The following is a 16,487-nucleotide window of genomic DNA, read 5'->3' as shown; positions in this document are numbered from 1 at the left end:
TAATGCAGAACAAAGACAAATGATTTATGAAAATTTTCGTTCAAGACAATTTAATCATCATTTGCTTTTCCAACTTTTCTACTATAGATAATACGTTTCTCTCTAACTATTTAAATTATATAACAATGATTGAATATTTCGTTAATGTTATGAAAAACAAAAGAGATAACTCCTAATACTTGTAAAAAAATATATATTTGTTATGAAACTGTTTACATTTCAGTCTATTTCATACTTAAGATGACGTTTCATGTTTTTGCTTATTAAATTAGTTGAAAGTTTGGTTTTTTTTTTTTTTTTTTTTTTTTTTTTTTTTTTTTTTTTTTTTAATAAAAAATTTCCGATAATTTTTCCTACACCTTATCCAATTTGAAAATATAAAATTAAAAATTACTCATAATTAATGATGATGATGATGATGATGATGATGATGATGATAATAATAATTAATAATAATAATTAATAATTAATAATAATTAATAATTAATAATAATAATAATTTATAATAATTTATAATAATTTATAATAATTTTATAATAATTTCCGTTGAACATAATGCATTTTTCATATATATTTGAATATTTTAATATTCTGTTCAAAGTCTCCCATGTCTTTCGTTCATCGAATAACTGTTTTTATTTTCCAATGTCACTTCTCATTTCTTGCTCAGTCGAACATAATCCATCCAATTTCGTTTAGGAACAATTTTTAACAATCGAGAGGCTTGCACTGCACGCCAATTTCGGTGCATCTACACTCGAGGCACGGATTTGATAATTCCGTGATAATTCTACCCACTCGATACATACGACCGTAGATATTGCATCCAGCGAGTTTAAGGATTCCGCCACTCGTGCCGAGCGTTGACTTATTTTCGAATGTTTTACTAGTCGTTAAATCGCCGTCTGGTAAGAGTGAGTTATTACTTCCCGTTGTTCTTGCCGTCGTCGTCGTCATCATTGTCGTTGTCGTCGTCATTGTCGTTGTCGTCGTCATCGTCGTTTTCATCGATGTTGTCGTAGACGACGTCTTGGTTGCTCTTGTTGTCGACAATACCGACGTAGGTGACGATATCCTGGCATCTACAAAACTTACAGGAGTTGTAGAGTAGTTTGTATTTTCGGGCTGCGAGGGCAATTGCGAGGTCGTCGTGCTTGATTTGCTGTCGTTAGAAGTTGGCTCGTTGAAAAAGAGATTAAAAACGCTATCGAATGAAAAAAGCGACTCGTCCTCCACGGGCTCGTTATTGGCTAATGTAGGCACGACACTGGGATTCGTTATGCTTACGCTGTTGGCGCTAAAATTTTTGGCCTTGTATTGGTTGGCGAGCGATCGATCGGGTTCGGCCGGCGACTTAACCTCGTCCTGGAAGAAGCTGCTCGGCGTCGTTACGCCGTGTTCGAACAAATATGGCATGATCCTATCGCCGATGAGGGAAGGTAGATCTGGTGCTGGCTCCGTTTTAATGACGTCACGAAATGGATCCGACGATACGGTCGGTTCGTATTGAGAAGAGGAATTCGACTCCAATCTGTCCAACACAACCGTCGGTGATTCGACATTACTAGCTAAAACGAAAAAGGAGAAAACAATTTCCTAATATCCTTTAAATTGTATGACTTTTATTACGAATGGTATTTTTGATTTTTTTTTTAATTTATACTTATTACGAATTTCTATAAAAAATATTAGAAATAATTTTATCATTTTGTATTTTTATGTATTATCATTGTAGACAGTTATTGACGATTAAAAATATTCTTGAATGTTTTAAAAAAATTATTTCCTAGACTTAGAAAATAAGGTACTATTTTCGGAAAGAAATTATTCATTAAGAAGAGAGAAAAAGTTTATGGGATTTAATCGTATAATATATACAGTAATATAAAGAAATTCAATGTAAATGTTATCGATAAAATTAAATTTTGTATTTTGTCTTTCAATTCGATATTTCTGAAGAATAATAAGGACTATTTGCCTAAATGAAATTTATGTTTATATATATATATATATATATATTAATGTATTATCACGGAATAAATTCACAAACCAAATATCATTTAAAAACTACATGAAATGGAGAGTAATTTATTGGTAAATGGAATGTATAAGAATAAAGGATAAAATAGTTTAATAGATATATACCACAGATAATTTTGCTGCAACATTTGTCATTAGAATCATTAACTTGTTGACAGCCGATCTTTAATGGAGGGCATTTTTGGTTGGTACATATAATTTCTCCATAGTAACATATGCATATTATACAATGCACTCTGCTCGGTAAAATCTGTCCGTGATTGTATTCCTGTTGCTCGTACAAGCATGCACTGCGTAGTTCTTTGGCACAGTAGCGTAAGAGATAAGTGGAAATACGTGGAAATAAGTAGAAAACAAATATTTACAAGCACAGGCAATTAATTAGTTGTAATTTAATAATTTGAATGAAATAATAAATAAAAATAGAATAATACCATCGGTTTTACGATGAGGATTGATAACTGAAACGATTTCTGGAGCTACCGTAACTCCAATTCCTATTTCCAAATTTATGTTCGATGAGTGGAAAAGTGGATCAAAGTATGGAGGCTCCCTTGGTATAAAACCACCTATTAAAAGTAAAATATGATGTTATTACGGGCCGAAATTCTTTTACAAATCGAACCCGTAATATTGTACATTATAAACTGTACTAAAATGTTTCTATACTAATTTATTGTATTACATCGATAAATAAATTGCAGTTAATTAATTTTATTGTGTAATACAATGATAAATTTTTTACAACAATATGAAAACTTTCTTAATAATACAATAATTGTGTATCCATGCTACATAGACACAAACACACGCACACGCACGCACACGCACGCTCAAACACACACAAACACGCACAAACGCGCGCACACACAAACACGCACAAACACGCACAAACGCACACACACACACACACACACACACACATATATATATATATATATATATATATATATATATATATATATATATATATATATAACACATTAAATATTCAATATTAAAAGAAATATTTAACTTATTCAATAGGTACTATTGTACTATTGTAAAAACATTTTGGAAAACGAATAATAAAATACTATAATATTAAAAAAAATATATATATATATGTACAAGAGAGTTGCTATATATATTTATATTAACTACAAGGGATAAAGAAAGAAAAGTACTATAGTAGGGCGATCTTATACCTTCGGTTTCCTCGGGTGGGCGGAATCTATTCTTTTGCGTGACAATCTCGTAAAAATTAACATCCGTTAACTTTAATTCAGGAGGCATTACAACAGCGCTCACAGGATACCTAGTTGCAGCTCCAGTGACAATGTCCTTGTCCTTGACCAAAGCATCCGCGGCAACGAAGGGAATTATTCTGAGTAAGGGAGTAAAAGGGCACCCTTTATACATAGCAGTCATTTCAACTAATTATCGACATTATCATCCTAGCGTTTCAAGCTTTAACTTTCATTTATAAAGCGCACCATTTACGGTTTATTTCACAATGAATATTCATAACGAAAAGGATTATTGTTATTGTATGATAAGATTTTACCTGCTTTTTGAAATTAAAACCTGTAATTAAAGTAACCGAATTGTCAAAGAATTGCAACTTCCGTCCATTGTCAGTCACACATAATTTTTATAAATATAACCAATTATTTTACCTTTTCAAATCAACTATGCTTTTAAAACAAATTTAATGCTAAGTATATTAAAAAATTCTTATTTTAATAATATTTTAAAACATGAAATAAATACAATATCTGAAAATGAGGGATCTCATTACATTTGTAAATTCAAAATAATATAATTAATTTTATTATTATTGTTGAGACGTAATTTAATAAAAATTAATTTTATCTAAAATAAATATGGCTCGATACTTTAGGCCCCAAGAACAAAAATATTCATTTAATTCGTTTAATCTACTTGAAAACTTCTTCATAGAATAAAATGAATATTAAATAAATAAATTTATTCTCTTATTTTTTTCTATTTTCTAGTGATTATTTTCTATTTTTAAATAATATCATATTTAATTATCTATAATTTAGTATCAATAATTTTTAGTATACATGATTATTAAAAAGCCCATCTTTTAATCTGGATCTCAATAAAAGAGTTGATAAATTATGGCCATTTTAAAATTATTTAAGGAATATATTTTGAAATGGAAAATAATATAATTATAATTATAAAATCAAATATATTTTTGAAAAATATAGACAATTTATAATTTATAAAAGGTTGACATTACATAAGCTTTCATAGATACATTAAAAAAAGAAAAAAAAAAAAGCGTAACATCTCGATTGTACTAAGAGGAATCCTTGATATTACTTTTTTGATAAAAAAAAAAAAAAAAAAAAAAAAAAAAAAAAAAAAAAAAAACAGCCAAGGAACATTAGAGCGTTTAAATAGTAAATATACTATCTTATATATTCGTTGATGGTACAAAATATTCGGTTTATTATAAATTTTTTCAGCATCCGTCATAACATCACTAGCATGTAGGTGGTTTTCCAAATTAAATTATAGAATATGGTCCTATTGATAAGTAAATATTTAGTTATCTTTATAACGGCGACCGTATAGAACGATCAAAGTATTTCACCTAACGTTGGGCAAAGATGGTGGCAACGTTGGATCGCTATAATCATACTCGTAATCCTCTCCTTTCCTTCGATTCGTAATATTGATTATCGTTTCGATATCCTGCGGTATTGGCTTTTTAATCGGATTAATCGTCACACCATGTATGTGACCAACTGCGACATTTGTTTTCACAGTGACATTCATTACGAGTATATCATCAGGCATGATTATCGAGGTTGACAAACCAGCTGACGGCTTCTTCACCATTATCACCGGCATCTCTTCCACTTTCTCTTTTTCCGTGAGTGGCTCCTGATTGTCTTGCACGGTCGAGCTCCTTTTCGTCGTCCGCTCATTCTCGACTCTTTTCACTTTATCTACTTTTTCCACGAGCAAGTTGGATTTACTCGCAGTTTCTATAGCCATTGTGCTAAGTGTGGTCGTATCAATATTTATTGCTGACGTCGTCTTCAGATGAACTGTTTCATGAAAAATATTCTCCGACTCCTGCCTATAATTCGCAAATTACATATAAAAAATTTTTACTTTTCCATCTTGGACTTTTGACAACTTTTTATTTTTTTTACATAAAACAAATTTACAATCATTAGTACTTTTAAAGATACACTAGTTAATAAAATTCATATACAAACAATTTTTATTTAAAAATTAACATATTAAAAAAAAAAAAAAAAAAAAAAAAAAAAAAAAAACTAATTAATTTCGATCTGTTTTAATTACTTAAAATAAATCATTAGATATCAATGTAATTTAATCCTGATTGTTTTTCTTTAGAGACTTTTTTTTCTTTTTTTTTTCTTTTTTTTTTTTTTTTTTTTTATCAAAAAAGTAATATCACATGGGTCTGTTAAATACAATGAGTTTTATTTATTAATAAAGTATTTATTATTTCATTATCAGCGCAAAAGAAATCTCAGGGGAAAAATTTCTCTACAAAGTATAATAGAAAAATAGCTCCGAGTACTTTTCAATACTAATAGCAAGCGAGTAAATTATATATTAAATTTTCATTGTAATTGTAGACTGAACTCAGATCTAATATAGCGTTAAATGGTTAAATTACTCGTTCAAAAGTCATTGTACCCTTGACTAGTGTAGTTGTCAGCTGACTCCATCGTAGCAGCGATAACGGGAGTTGACTCGGGCACTTCTGTTATCGCAATAACCGAGGCCGTTGCGCTGGCATCTTCATCCATAGAAAATGTACTTGCGCTTATGGACGTCGATGGCGTCTCCGTCCAAGTGTCATCAAGCGTCGTGCTGACTTCCTGGAGATAGGCTGTGAAGAGAGAGGTTGACTCGGCTGCCTCCTCGGGTGTCGACTCCCCCGTAGTAGAAGTAGTAGTACTAGTAGTAGTAGTGGTAATAGTAGTAGTAGTAGTAGTAGTAGTAGTAGTAGTAGTTAGCAATTCATCGGAAATTACCGCGTCCGTGCTTGTCGAGAACTAGACGTATTTCACAAGATGCGCATGGTTACTCAATAATCGAACTATCTTTCACTCCTACGTGATTTTCTTATTAAATTTATATCAAAATTATTATCACTTTTTGCTTCAAATGCATTGATTTTATAATAAATAAAGTTAAGTGATGTACACTTAACAGTTTAGTTACACTTTACTTACACTTTAGTTATTATCAAAACAAATTTAATTTTTATTATTAAAAATGTATATATTTATATTTATAATAAAATTATATTGCCGGTGAATATTTTGATTTTCAAGGATAAAAAAAAAATATTATCTTCGTAATATCTTTATATATTTTCAATAATAATTTCTTAAACCATAATGGATTGTAAGTGTCAACAAAAACAAAAAAAATAAGAAAAGAAAAAAAAAAAAGAAAAATGACAGCTTCTTACATATTGAAACTAAACGTGAAAACTCTGAATTAATCAAAAACATTAAAGATAGATAAGAAAACAAAGAGACTGAATAAATGTCTGCTAACCTCGATAGATGTGTCTGTAAGTTTTTCTTGATCGCGCGTCGTGTGCTTTTGATAATCCTCCGTCTCTCTCAGAATTTCATTATTCATTGTTTCGGTCTCAATAGTCAAAGCTGATTCGGTTACCATAACAGACTCTTCAGTCATGATTTCCTGGGTGTCGGATTCGGATTCGAGAGCCTCGTTTGCAATCCGATGACCTCTTCCCTCGACGCTTGACAACCCTGTATCATCAAAAGCTGGCTGCGGAATATAAAAATAGAATATAAAAAATATAAAAATGAGGGCGCCAAGTTCAACCATTACGTACTATTGTCTAATGCATCTATTATTTATGTACATTATAATTCACACCTTTAGTTCTTATATATATATATATATATATACACATATTTAAGAAATTTTCTCTATTATTTATTAAATAACTATTTTAGAGTTTTGTACAGTATGCAATATTATATCAATTATGCATATAATTATATATATAGACTTACTTTTTACTTTATTTTTAATGAAAAAAGAAATATATATATATATATATATATATATGTATTTTGTTAAATAAAGTAAAAATTACTTATGTAGCTTAAAACATTTATCAATACTAATATAAATTATTATAAATAATAATAATGAAAAAATTGACGTTAAATATTACTAACTACTTTTCATACATTAAATCTATTTATTCATTTTAATATGTTAACATGATAATGGCATTATTCAAAAATTTTTATTTTCATATGGTATTGATCAAAGTCATAATCATCATAACAATTACAATGAAGTATTATAGGAAACTTACATAGAAATTTGTCTCTTTTCGAAATTTTGCATAGTCTTTACTGATAAAGGCATACGATGCATAATTTTGTGTTGCTTTGACTTCGATGTTCCCACCTAAAACATTTTACTTCAGAAATAATTTTGAATTTAATAATTCTTAACGGTAACATCATCACGGAATAACTTTAATATTTCTCATTCGAGCTAGTATCGAAAAATATTTAATTTATATTAGCAATCGGTTGCCGTGATTTGCTTTATTCCCGTCTCATCCGTCTTTAATGAAGTGACATTTGCTTAAGAATATTTATTGTACTGGAGAGTAAAAAATTGCTACAATCCTTATTACTATCATATCATTGCATCAATCATTATTACTAAATTCCAGCAAAATATTAGCAGCAAAGCATAATACATTCTACGATAGCATAAACTACGATAGCATTACTAATCCATAATGCAAAAGATGTATATTTAATATTATTATATTTGTTTATAAGATATTTAAAAAAATAAATAAATAAACAATCGATAAGGATAGTTTTTATCGATCTATTTGTGGGTGTATCGCGGCAGATTGAGCTAGTTATTCGATCATTCTGTGACTTATTAATTACCGTGGCGAGCTTTTACTAGCATCGCTTACGAATGACGTACGATTACACAAGTGCTTCGGACTCTAGATTGTTTGGCTTGACGACACTGACGAGTGCCGTGGCCCGTACTCACTGCAGTTGTAGGTGGAAGGGCAGCAGTGGCCCTTGCGGACGATGGGCTTGCAACCCTGGAGAGGCGGGGCGCAGGCCAGAGGCACGCAACGTATGGCACCCATCGCGCAGAAACAGTTATCGCAGGCGGCCTTCCATGCGATGTCTCGCACCATCTCGCCCTCCTGGTAAACCCGCTCCCCCGACCGACAGCCTTGGGCATACCAATAATGCACGCTGATCAATTATCAATTAAGCGTGACTCGGCTAATTCGGAGTCTCTCTCCGACGCTCGCGACGCGGACCTTTTGCGATGCGCAAGTTCCGGTTGCCGTCGGTGATACTTTCCGACATTTCCGTTATAATTGACTTAAAGTCTACTCGGGGGATTGATGTTGGCAGCACCGAAGGAATATTTGACAACTGTAAAGGACGATCCAACATAGGTCCTTCGCGTCATGCACGTTCTGCTTTGTAATTTTATCATTTAATTACATCAACTACTACTACTACTACTACTACTACTACTACTACTACTACTACTACTACTACTACTACTACTACTACTACTACTACTACTACTACTACTACTACTACTACTACTACTACTACTACTACTACTACTACTACTACTACTACTATTACTACGTAGTATAATATGATGCAGAATTTTTTGGAAATGCTTATATAAAATGATTTTCTTGGCAAATGTAATATTGACGTTGATTTTAAATAATCGACAGAAAAGTGAAATATTAATAAATTCCGATTTAACATAAACAATTCTTTATGTTAAATTTAGCTTTGACATTTCCACGAAAATTAAAACCTAAATAATGGAGATTCTACAGTTTAAAAGTATTGCGCTTGAACATTATAATCAGTATTATTATTAATTATAGTTTTATGAATTTCTGTTATTTGTTTGTTTTTTCCTTATTCTGCATGTTTCGATAAAACGCTGATTTTTAGCTCTCAGTAAACACTTTAATATATATTAAAATTCTTATTGCAATCGATATTATTAATATGTAAAATTACAAGTATTAATTATTTAGTTACTCTACCATAATATCATTAACGTTCCTATCATTTTAGCAATATAAATATTTTAAATAAACTGGTGTAATACATATCATCTATATGACTTTTTATGGTAATTATGGGAGGTACATTTACGTTTCTACATTTTACGGTTTTTAAATCCAAGAATATTTTACTCTTATTGTTGATGAATTTAATTTCAATACTCTACAATACAATTTAATAATGCTATATAAAAAACTTTAAAATATTTGACAAAAATTTGGCGACCTACAAAATTGAAAATAACAGGCAATTTTTTAAATTAGGACTGTAATATCTATTAAAAGACAGAAAATATCTAATAAAAAATTGCAGGATTTAACAGCAATAAAATTCAATCACATAAAATATTCTAAACTTTCCGTTTGTTAAATTTAGATTTAAAATAACGCTTTCTGATTACCAAGAGTAGATACTATTTTAAATTGCATATGAAATTAAAATAGTTTTAAATTTAATTTAAATTGATAGTGGGCCACACAAATATTAAAAAAATAAGCAAATATTTGAAACTTAATAGAGTCAAATTATCTTAAAATTTCAATAAAATCTTTTTAACTTTATATTTTAATAAAATAGGAATTATCATTTTATGAGAGCTGTGAATTAAAAAATTTTTATAACAATTGAATGTACCTGAAATTTTAAACTTAAAAGCATATTGTAAAAATTTAGTTTCGAGATCTTAGAAAACGTCAAAAACATACTTTCCTTTAGCTACTGATTTTTTGAAAAAGAAAATAGATTTTTTATTATTATTATTAAACACTATGGAATTAATAAATCTATATATTTAATTTATAAAAGCCTTAGCATTTGAATGAAATTCATTTGCAAATTTCGTATTGATTTTAATAAATGTATTTCATTAATATAAATATACGTAAATTTTTAAATATTAATTATGAAATATCAATATTAACGTAAGCTTTAAATTTCGAACATATAACGGTAAATTTTCTGTCAAAAAATTAAATGAATTTTAAATATATGTGTTTTCATATTATTTCAGCGAATATATTAGCAAAGTATTTTAATAAATTCTATATGATTATTTTTATTATGGAATATTTTATTAGTACTTGCATGAAAATAGAGAAGAAATATTGTAAAAATAGTTTTCGTAATTTAAACATGTTAAATTGATATTAAAATAATAGTTTGATATTACAATAATATAATTATAAGAATTAGCTATCAAGAAGCAACCGTTTAATTATAGATAAAAATTTATAAAAATTTCATCATTATATATTGTCTCGTATAATTAAATTTAATGTAAAGAATTTTATATAGCTGATCCTATAATATAATTTTTTATTAAGTTACTCTGCACATACGTTCGAACATACATACATACATACATACGTGTGTGTGTGCGTGTGTGCGCGCGCATACATGTCCTTTAGAAAAATTGTTATTAAAAATTTTTTATTATTATTTTGAAGGTGTAAAAATTCTAATATTATAATATTAAAATGAAAAATCATATCATAAAAAATTATAATGCAATAAATTATTACGATATAATTTATGAATAATGTTTCAAACTCATCATATTTAATACATAATTAATAAAATCTGTTATTCTATTAATCATGCATATTTGTTCTTTCTAAAAAACTATAGGTTATTCATTTCTCCTATTGATAACACTTAAATTTCAATTCACGTTAGAAAACTGAATTGTAATAAATAATGAAGATAAATTATTTTCTATAATAAACATTGATGTAATTGTTTTAAACAATATATAAACATTGCTTGTTATATTTAATTTTTTAATATTTATATTAAGGCTTATTAATTATACTATTATTCTTTATTTATTTAATTAGTGTTAATGAATAATATTTATTTATTAATTAAAAAAAGTAATAATAATGACGAATTTTATAACCAAAATAAAATACCGTATTATAGAATATTTAAAAATTTCTTCATATATTAGTAAATACAAATAATATAATAATGATTGAAATTATCCACGGATGAATTATTTATATGTAGCTTTAAACATTTATTAATTTTATTTCACCATCATATACAGATTCAAAACTTATGTAAGAACTTACGTTGTAGCAGTTTATTTTCTATAAAATAGATTTATCGTTTTGAACGAAATTAATATTCAAATTAATTTATAGAATATGCTATTCATATTTATTGGGTAAAAAATTTTATAAAATTTTAATTAACAATTACTTTTATTTAAAATTAATATACTGCATATAAGCTAATACAAGTCTCATTAAATTCTTTAAAATTTTGAAATTTTAAATTTAAACTAAATACTTTTAGCATAATTTCTTTGACATTTTAGGTTACGATTGATGATAAACAAATTTAAAGATTGTGCAAATGTTTTCGGGCAAAAGAATAAATAATGAACTTCTGTCTATGCCATACCGATTGTGTATTGCAAAATTTCAGCAAAAAAATATAAAATCTATTTTATAGCTTCTTTCACTGGATTATTAATTTCATTTTTACTGACAATTTTTTAAACGATTAATTTTTTTCAATTATTGTTTTAATTATTTTTTATTTTTAGTTATTTAATAATTGTTTTAATACTTGTTATGGTATAATAATAGTAAATTCTATTGTAGAAGGCAATGAAACAGTGATATAGCGAGATTATTAAAATCAATTAAAACCGATTGGATATTATAATGAAAGTCATATAAATTATTTAACAATAGTTGTTATGTATCCGTCAAGATTGTCGATGAATCGTGAAAGCAAAATCGAATATAGTAATGTAAAATTTACGCATTAAGCGAGTACTCACCATTTCCTGATTTAGCAGCAAGTGTCGTGGAGAATTGAGCTTGAACTGTGAAATGGATAAGACGGTACATGGCGTATAATAATATTTTGTTAATACGGAGAAAGTAGCCGATCACTATTATTTCAAATATAATAATAATATAATAATTTCAATGAAATATAATTATTATTGATGAAAACTGTTTGTTCTTACGAAATTGACGGCTGTTATATGGGTAACGATAGCATTTGAGAATATAGATTAATATACACATAATTATACAATTGTATGTTGCTTAAATATGACGTTTAGCAAACGTTGCACGAGCAAGTAACGTTGAAATACATTATAGAAATACATACATAGACGAGCGCATCCGCTAAAAGCAAAATAAAACAAATAAAAAATAAAAATAACAAACAAAAACAGAGGAACATATGAAAGAGCATCTACAAAAAGAAAGAGAAGAAGAATTTATGCGCGAGCCGGGTAGATCCTGAATAATCTTAACGAATGGGGTTTCTAAGAGGACAGGCAAGTCCCAACCTGACATACTCACAGCTGCAGTTGTAAGCGACGGGACAACAGGAGTGAGGCGCGTAAAGAGGCGCGCACCCGGGCAGAGGTAGTAAACACTTAGGTCGGATGCATCTCCGTACACCGGAAATGCAGTAGCAGTACTCGCATCGTCGGGAACCCATCATCGCCGATCCTGGGCCGTAACGAACACCTTCGTGCAGGCATCCTGAAGCAATAGCGGCCCTCGTTACAAGCGCCTGCGCCTTTTCGATTGTTTTTGTTCGCAGGAGGTATTTGGAGAATGGATGGAATGGGGAGTTGGGGCTCCCATTGATATTTTGCGTCCAAATTTGATCGAAGCTCGGTATTTGGTAGCAATACGGGAAAAGGCATTAAAATGTATTATTTATTGTATTATTCATGCAATTATATTGCCGCGGAAGTATATTAATTGTGGCTATTAGGCCTTATGTCGACATGCACTTTAGCCTTTGATGAATAAGACTTTCGATTTTTGTGTTTTGCGATATAGATGAGTGAGCGACTCACTTGAGCAAGAGAGCATGAGTTTTAAAGTTTCGATGTTGCTATTTGTCAAATTCGTTGTTAAGCATATTGTCTGAATAATTATGATGAATTTTATTTTAAATCAGTGCGAAGACTTTGATTTCACAATGTAATTATAAACAAACTTTTCATACAATAATACAATAAACGCATTCACAATTTTATTAATAAATAAAAAAATAATAACGGATATTTCGAGGAAAAATATAGAAATTACATTCAAATTCTACACGTCTTTATTATATGCAATGTAAATAGCATAAATCAATAACAAATGAATAAACGAATGGTAATATTTATAGTCGACCAGTAGTCACGTAACTATTCTTTCGTGTTCAAATAAAAATAAACCTACACTGCTTGAAATCGTTGCATCCATACGATCGAGCGAATTAATTTATATAATATTGCACTGCTGAGTATGTAACTCCAGTCTGTATATATAATGTCTGTATATTATTATTAATTTTAATAAAATTTTAATAGAATAATATTGATAGAAAAGATAAGTCGAAGAAGAAGAAAGATAAGAGGAGATTTATATAATTAAATGTATTGTTATGTAATGTTATGTCATGATATGTAACGTCGTTGTCATTATTATATCAACGTACTTTTTACTAATGTAAAGATTTTTATTTATCATTTTATCTAATTTTATTTGCAACTTATGGCACATCTAATGATGCTAATCATTTAAAGATTTATTGTTATATATATATATATATATATATATATATATACTACATGAAACATACATTTATATAAATAAACGTTTAATTGATTAACCATTGAAATACATAAATAACAGACTGTCTTATTAACTACGTTGAACTAAATAATAATGAATCCAGATAAAGTATTTCTTTGCAATTGCAGACAATTTTTATTAGTTATGATGTATATTTTTATCTATTTATCGTAATGTTTATTCAGAAAGCATCTCAAAATTATATCGTGTTAATATATAATATGTGTGTGTGCGTGTGTGTGTGTGTATATATATATATATAAATCAATTACCTTCTTCAGCTCGAGGATGATGGTAAATATTTGTAGTTGAACGTTGAAGAATATTTTCATTTTCATCTGAAATAACAATAAAAAACTAACAATAACAAAAATCCCATTGAATTAAAAAAAAAAATGTTCATATTTTATTCATAAAAACAAACAAAATATTTGCTATCTAATCGTATGCATTGAATCCTAAAGATTGTAGATAAAAACAATTATGTTGGAAGCCATAAAGTATTTATTCTATAATGTATCATATTATAAATTATATAAAGTATTTTATAGCATATTTATATAATTCATCATAACTTTACCATTTTTAATTATTTAATTTTATAATTTTCTTGATTGAAAAATTGCAGCTAATTGGAATGATTTTAATGAATTATTGTAATAAAAATACAATAAAAATTAAATTAAATGAACGAATTATAGCTAAAACATCGAAATAGTTGAGGAATTGTGATATAAAAAGAAGGGTATACGAAGACGAATGCAACAAATGAAATTCTCTTATAAAAATAGAGGTTTTAGTGTAAAAATTATTGCACTACAATGTATTGTATAGTTTTATAATATTATACTATCTCAATTTCGTAAGATTTATATTTATATCTATATTGTAATGGTTTTTTTTTTTACATAACAGTTAATGTTTGCATAAATGTTGCCAAGACCTTTCATGTATATTATTATAATTAAACTTTATCATTAAACATAACAAAAAAAATTAATTTATCACAAAGGTATGCAAAATTCGATTTGTAAGGTCTCTGCAGAGTAAGGTAAAACTCGGTTGTCAATTATTTAATAGACACTTCGAACACCCTGGGGAAAAAAAAAAAAAAAAAAAAAAAAAAAAAAAAAAAAAAAAAAAAAAAAAAAAACAATGTAGACGATATGATGGAATAAAAGTTTTTGTAGTTGCAATGAAATATGGAATCGGTGCATTTAGTATGAATTAAAATTTTAACATAGTCATCCATAAAATAGCCAAATTGTTTGAAGGTTTATGAATTTATTATAGAAAATTTCTTTGTGCATTATTTTAAAAGTAAATTTTAGTGAAAAAAGCTTATCGATGATTTCCATCTTCGAATGACGCTTCTCCCAAAGTCTTATTAACAATTTTCTATTAACTAAGCATCATAAGCATGTGAATTGACTGTACGTTATATCTGACATAATCTGAGATACGAGAGAAAAAAAAAAAAAGAAAAAATTATCACACGTAGAGTATTAACTGTTCATCGGGTATGTAAAAAATAATTGTAAATGAGATATTGTTAGATTAATGAAATATTAATCATTACGACAATGTACGTGCAGCATATATAGGCTTGGATAGAAGGCGAAATGCGCGATGGTTCCATTCCATCTATGTAATATAAATAAAAAGGGACGGTAATGTCCACGCGAGGGTAAAGTGGTAATGGTGAAAAAAGGCGAATGGAGATAAGCTGTGGACCTGTCGCTTAAACGAGTGACGGGTGTAATAGATTTGGCCGTCATGCAATGTTAATGTAGCTGGCATCGAAACTGCGATCGGCGTACCCTCGTCGAGGCCGCAGACGAGCTCCGGGCAGCAGTCCTTCTCCCCCGGAGGACGCGACCGGCATCCCGGTGGCGCAAACTCGGGGAGTCGGGGGCAAACTCGGAGTCGACAGCGCAGCGAACCTTCGACACAGCGACACTGAAGACACGGCTCCAGGGTTCCAACAAGCACACCCTCCTGGTATCGCTTACCATCGTACCGGCACCCTGCAACATACGTCAAGGATTCAAATCATCTCAGTCCTTCGATCCTCCTCCATTTTCTACTATACCGTACGGTATTATCCGGTATATCGTATTTACATATTGTATAAATAGAATATATATTCCCGTAGAATTAGCTAGAATTGCTCATGCATCGTTGAACTTTCTAGTCAAGGTTTTACATCTTGGACGGATTTAGACATTCTCGCGAAAACAATACGTTTATATTAGTTGTAATGAAGCAAATTATGTAGGAAACTTGAAAATCTCACATGCAAATAAAGTTTATATAAATGGACATTTAAACAATAAAAATTTCATTTTTATCTCTTTCAATATACACATATGTAGAGTAACTATTTTCGTTCAATTCAACGCTTTACTGCCTATTGATTTAAATTCCTCCTAATTACATACTATTAATGGAGTGGAAAAAATTCACTCAAGTCTTGTTAGAAAGTATGGTGTACGTATTAAAAAAGGCAGAATTTAATATGAGTAGACGCAAATGTTTTTTATTTCATAAAGAAGTTGTGTGTGACATTGTCGAATATTAATATTATTTTAATATAACCTATTGTCATAAGACAAATGATTAAATTTAATATAACTATATCAAATGATTATTTAATTGTCTAATAAACAATTATCGATATTGAATTATGTATAGT

At 28.8% G+C, this 16,487-nt stretch overlaps 1 protein-coding gene across 1 annotated transcript; it reads right to left on the bottom strand.

The window, feature by feature from the left end:
* Nucleotides 1-612: 612 nt before the first annotated feature.
* On the bottom strand, nucleotides 613-15,645 carry LOC105364392 (uncharacterized). Its single transcript, XM_011502305.1, has 13 exons — nucleotides 15,527-15,645; nucleotides 14,065-14,130; nucleotides 12,515-12,700; nucleotides 11,977-12,021; nucleotides 8,119-8,310; nucleotides 7,409-7,503; nucleotides 6,607-6,849; nucleotides 5,734-5,972; nucleotides 4,649-5,140; nucleotides 3,228-3,406; nucleotides 2,475-2,609; nucleotides 2,146-2,340; nucleotides 613-1,568 (listed from the first exon to the last, which is right to left on the bottom strand). Exons 3-13 carry the CDS (start codon nucleotides 12,657-12,659, stop codon nucleotides 709-711), a joined length of 2,820 nt encoding a protein of 939 aa, XP_011500607.1. The 5' UTR covers nucleotides 12,660-12,700; nucleotides 14,065-14,130; nucleotides 15,527-15,645; the 3' UTR covers nucleotides 613-708.
* Nucleotides 15,646-16,487: the final 842 nt, after the last annotated feature.

Source organism: Ceratosolen solmsi, unplaced genomic scaffold, assembly GCF_000503995.2.
Source record: "Ceratosolen solmsi marchali unplaced genomic scaffold, CerSol_1.0 scaffold31, whole genome shotgun sequence".
NCBI lineage: Eukaryota > Metazoa > Arthropoda > Insecta > Hymenoptera > Agaonidae > Ceratosolen > Ceratosolen solmsi.
The sequence above is the reverse complement of the archived record's forward strand: the minus strand, read 5'-3'. Positions and strand labels throughout refer to the sequence as shown.

Bases quoted from the DNA above. Each gene is read 5' to 3' on its own strand.
- LOC105364392 (XM_011502305.1), bottom strand. From the start codon at position 12,659: ATGATGGGTTCCCGACGATGCGAGTACTGCTACTGCATTTCCGGTGTA. The intron at 2,610-3,227 runs GTATAAGATCGC...TACTTTTAATAG, and splicing joins CCCACCCGAGGAAACCGAAG to GTGGTTTTATACCAAGGGAG. The intron at 1,569-2,145 runs GTATATATCTAT...TTTTCGTTTTAG, and splicing joins TTGCAGCAAAATTATCTGTG to CTAGTAATGTCGAATCACCG.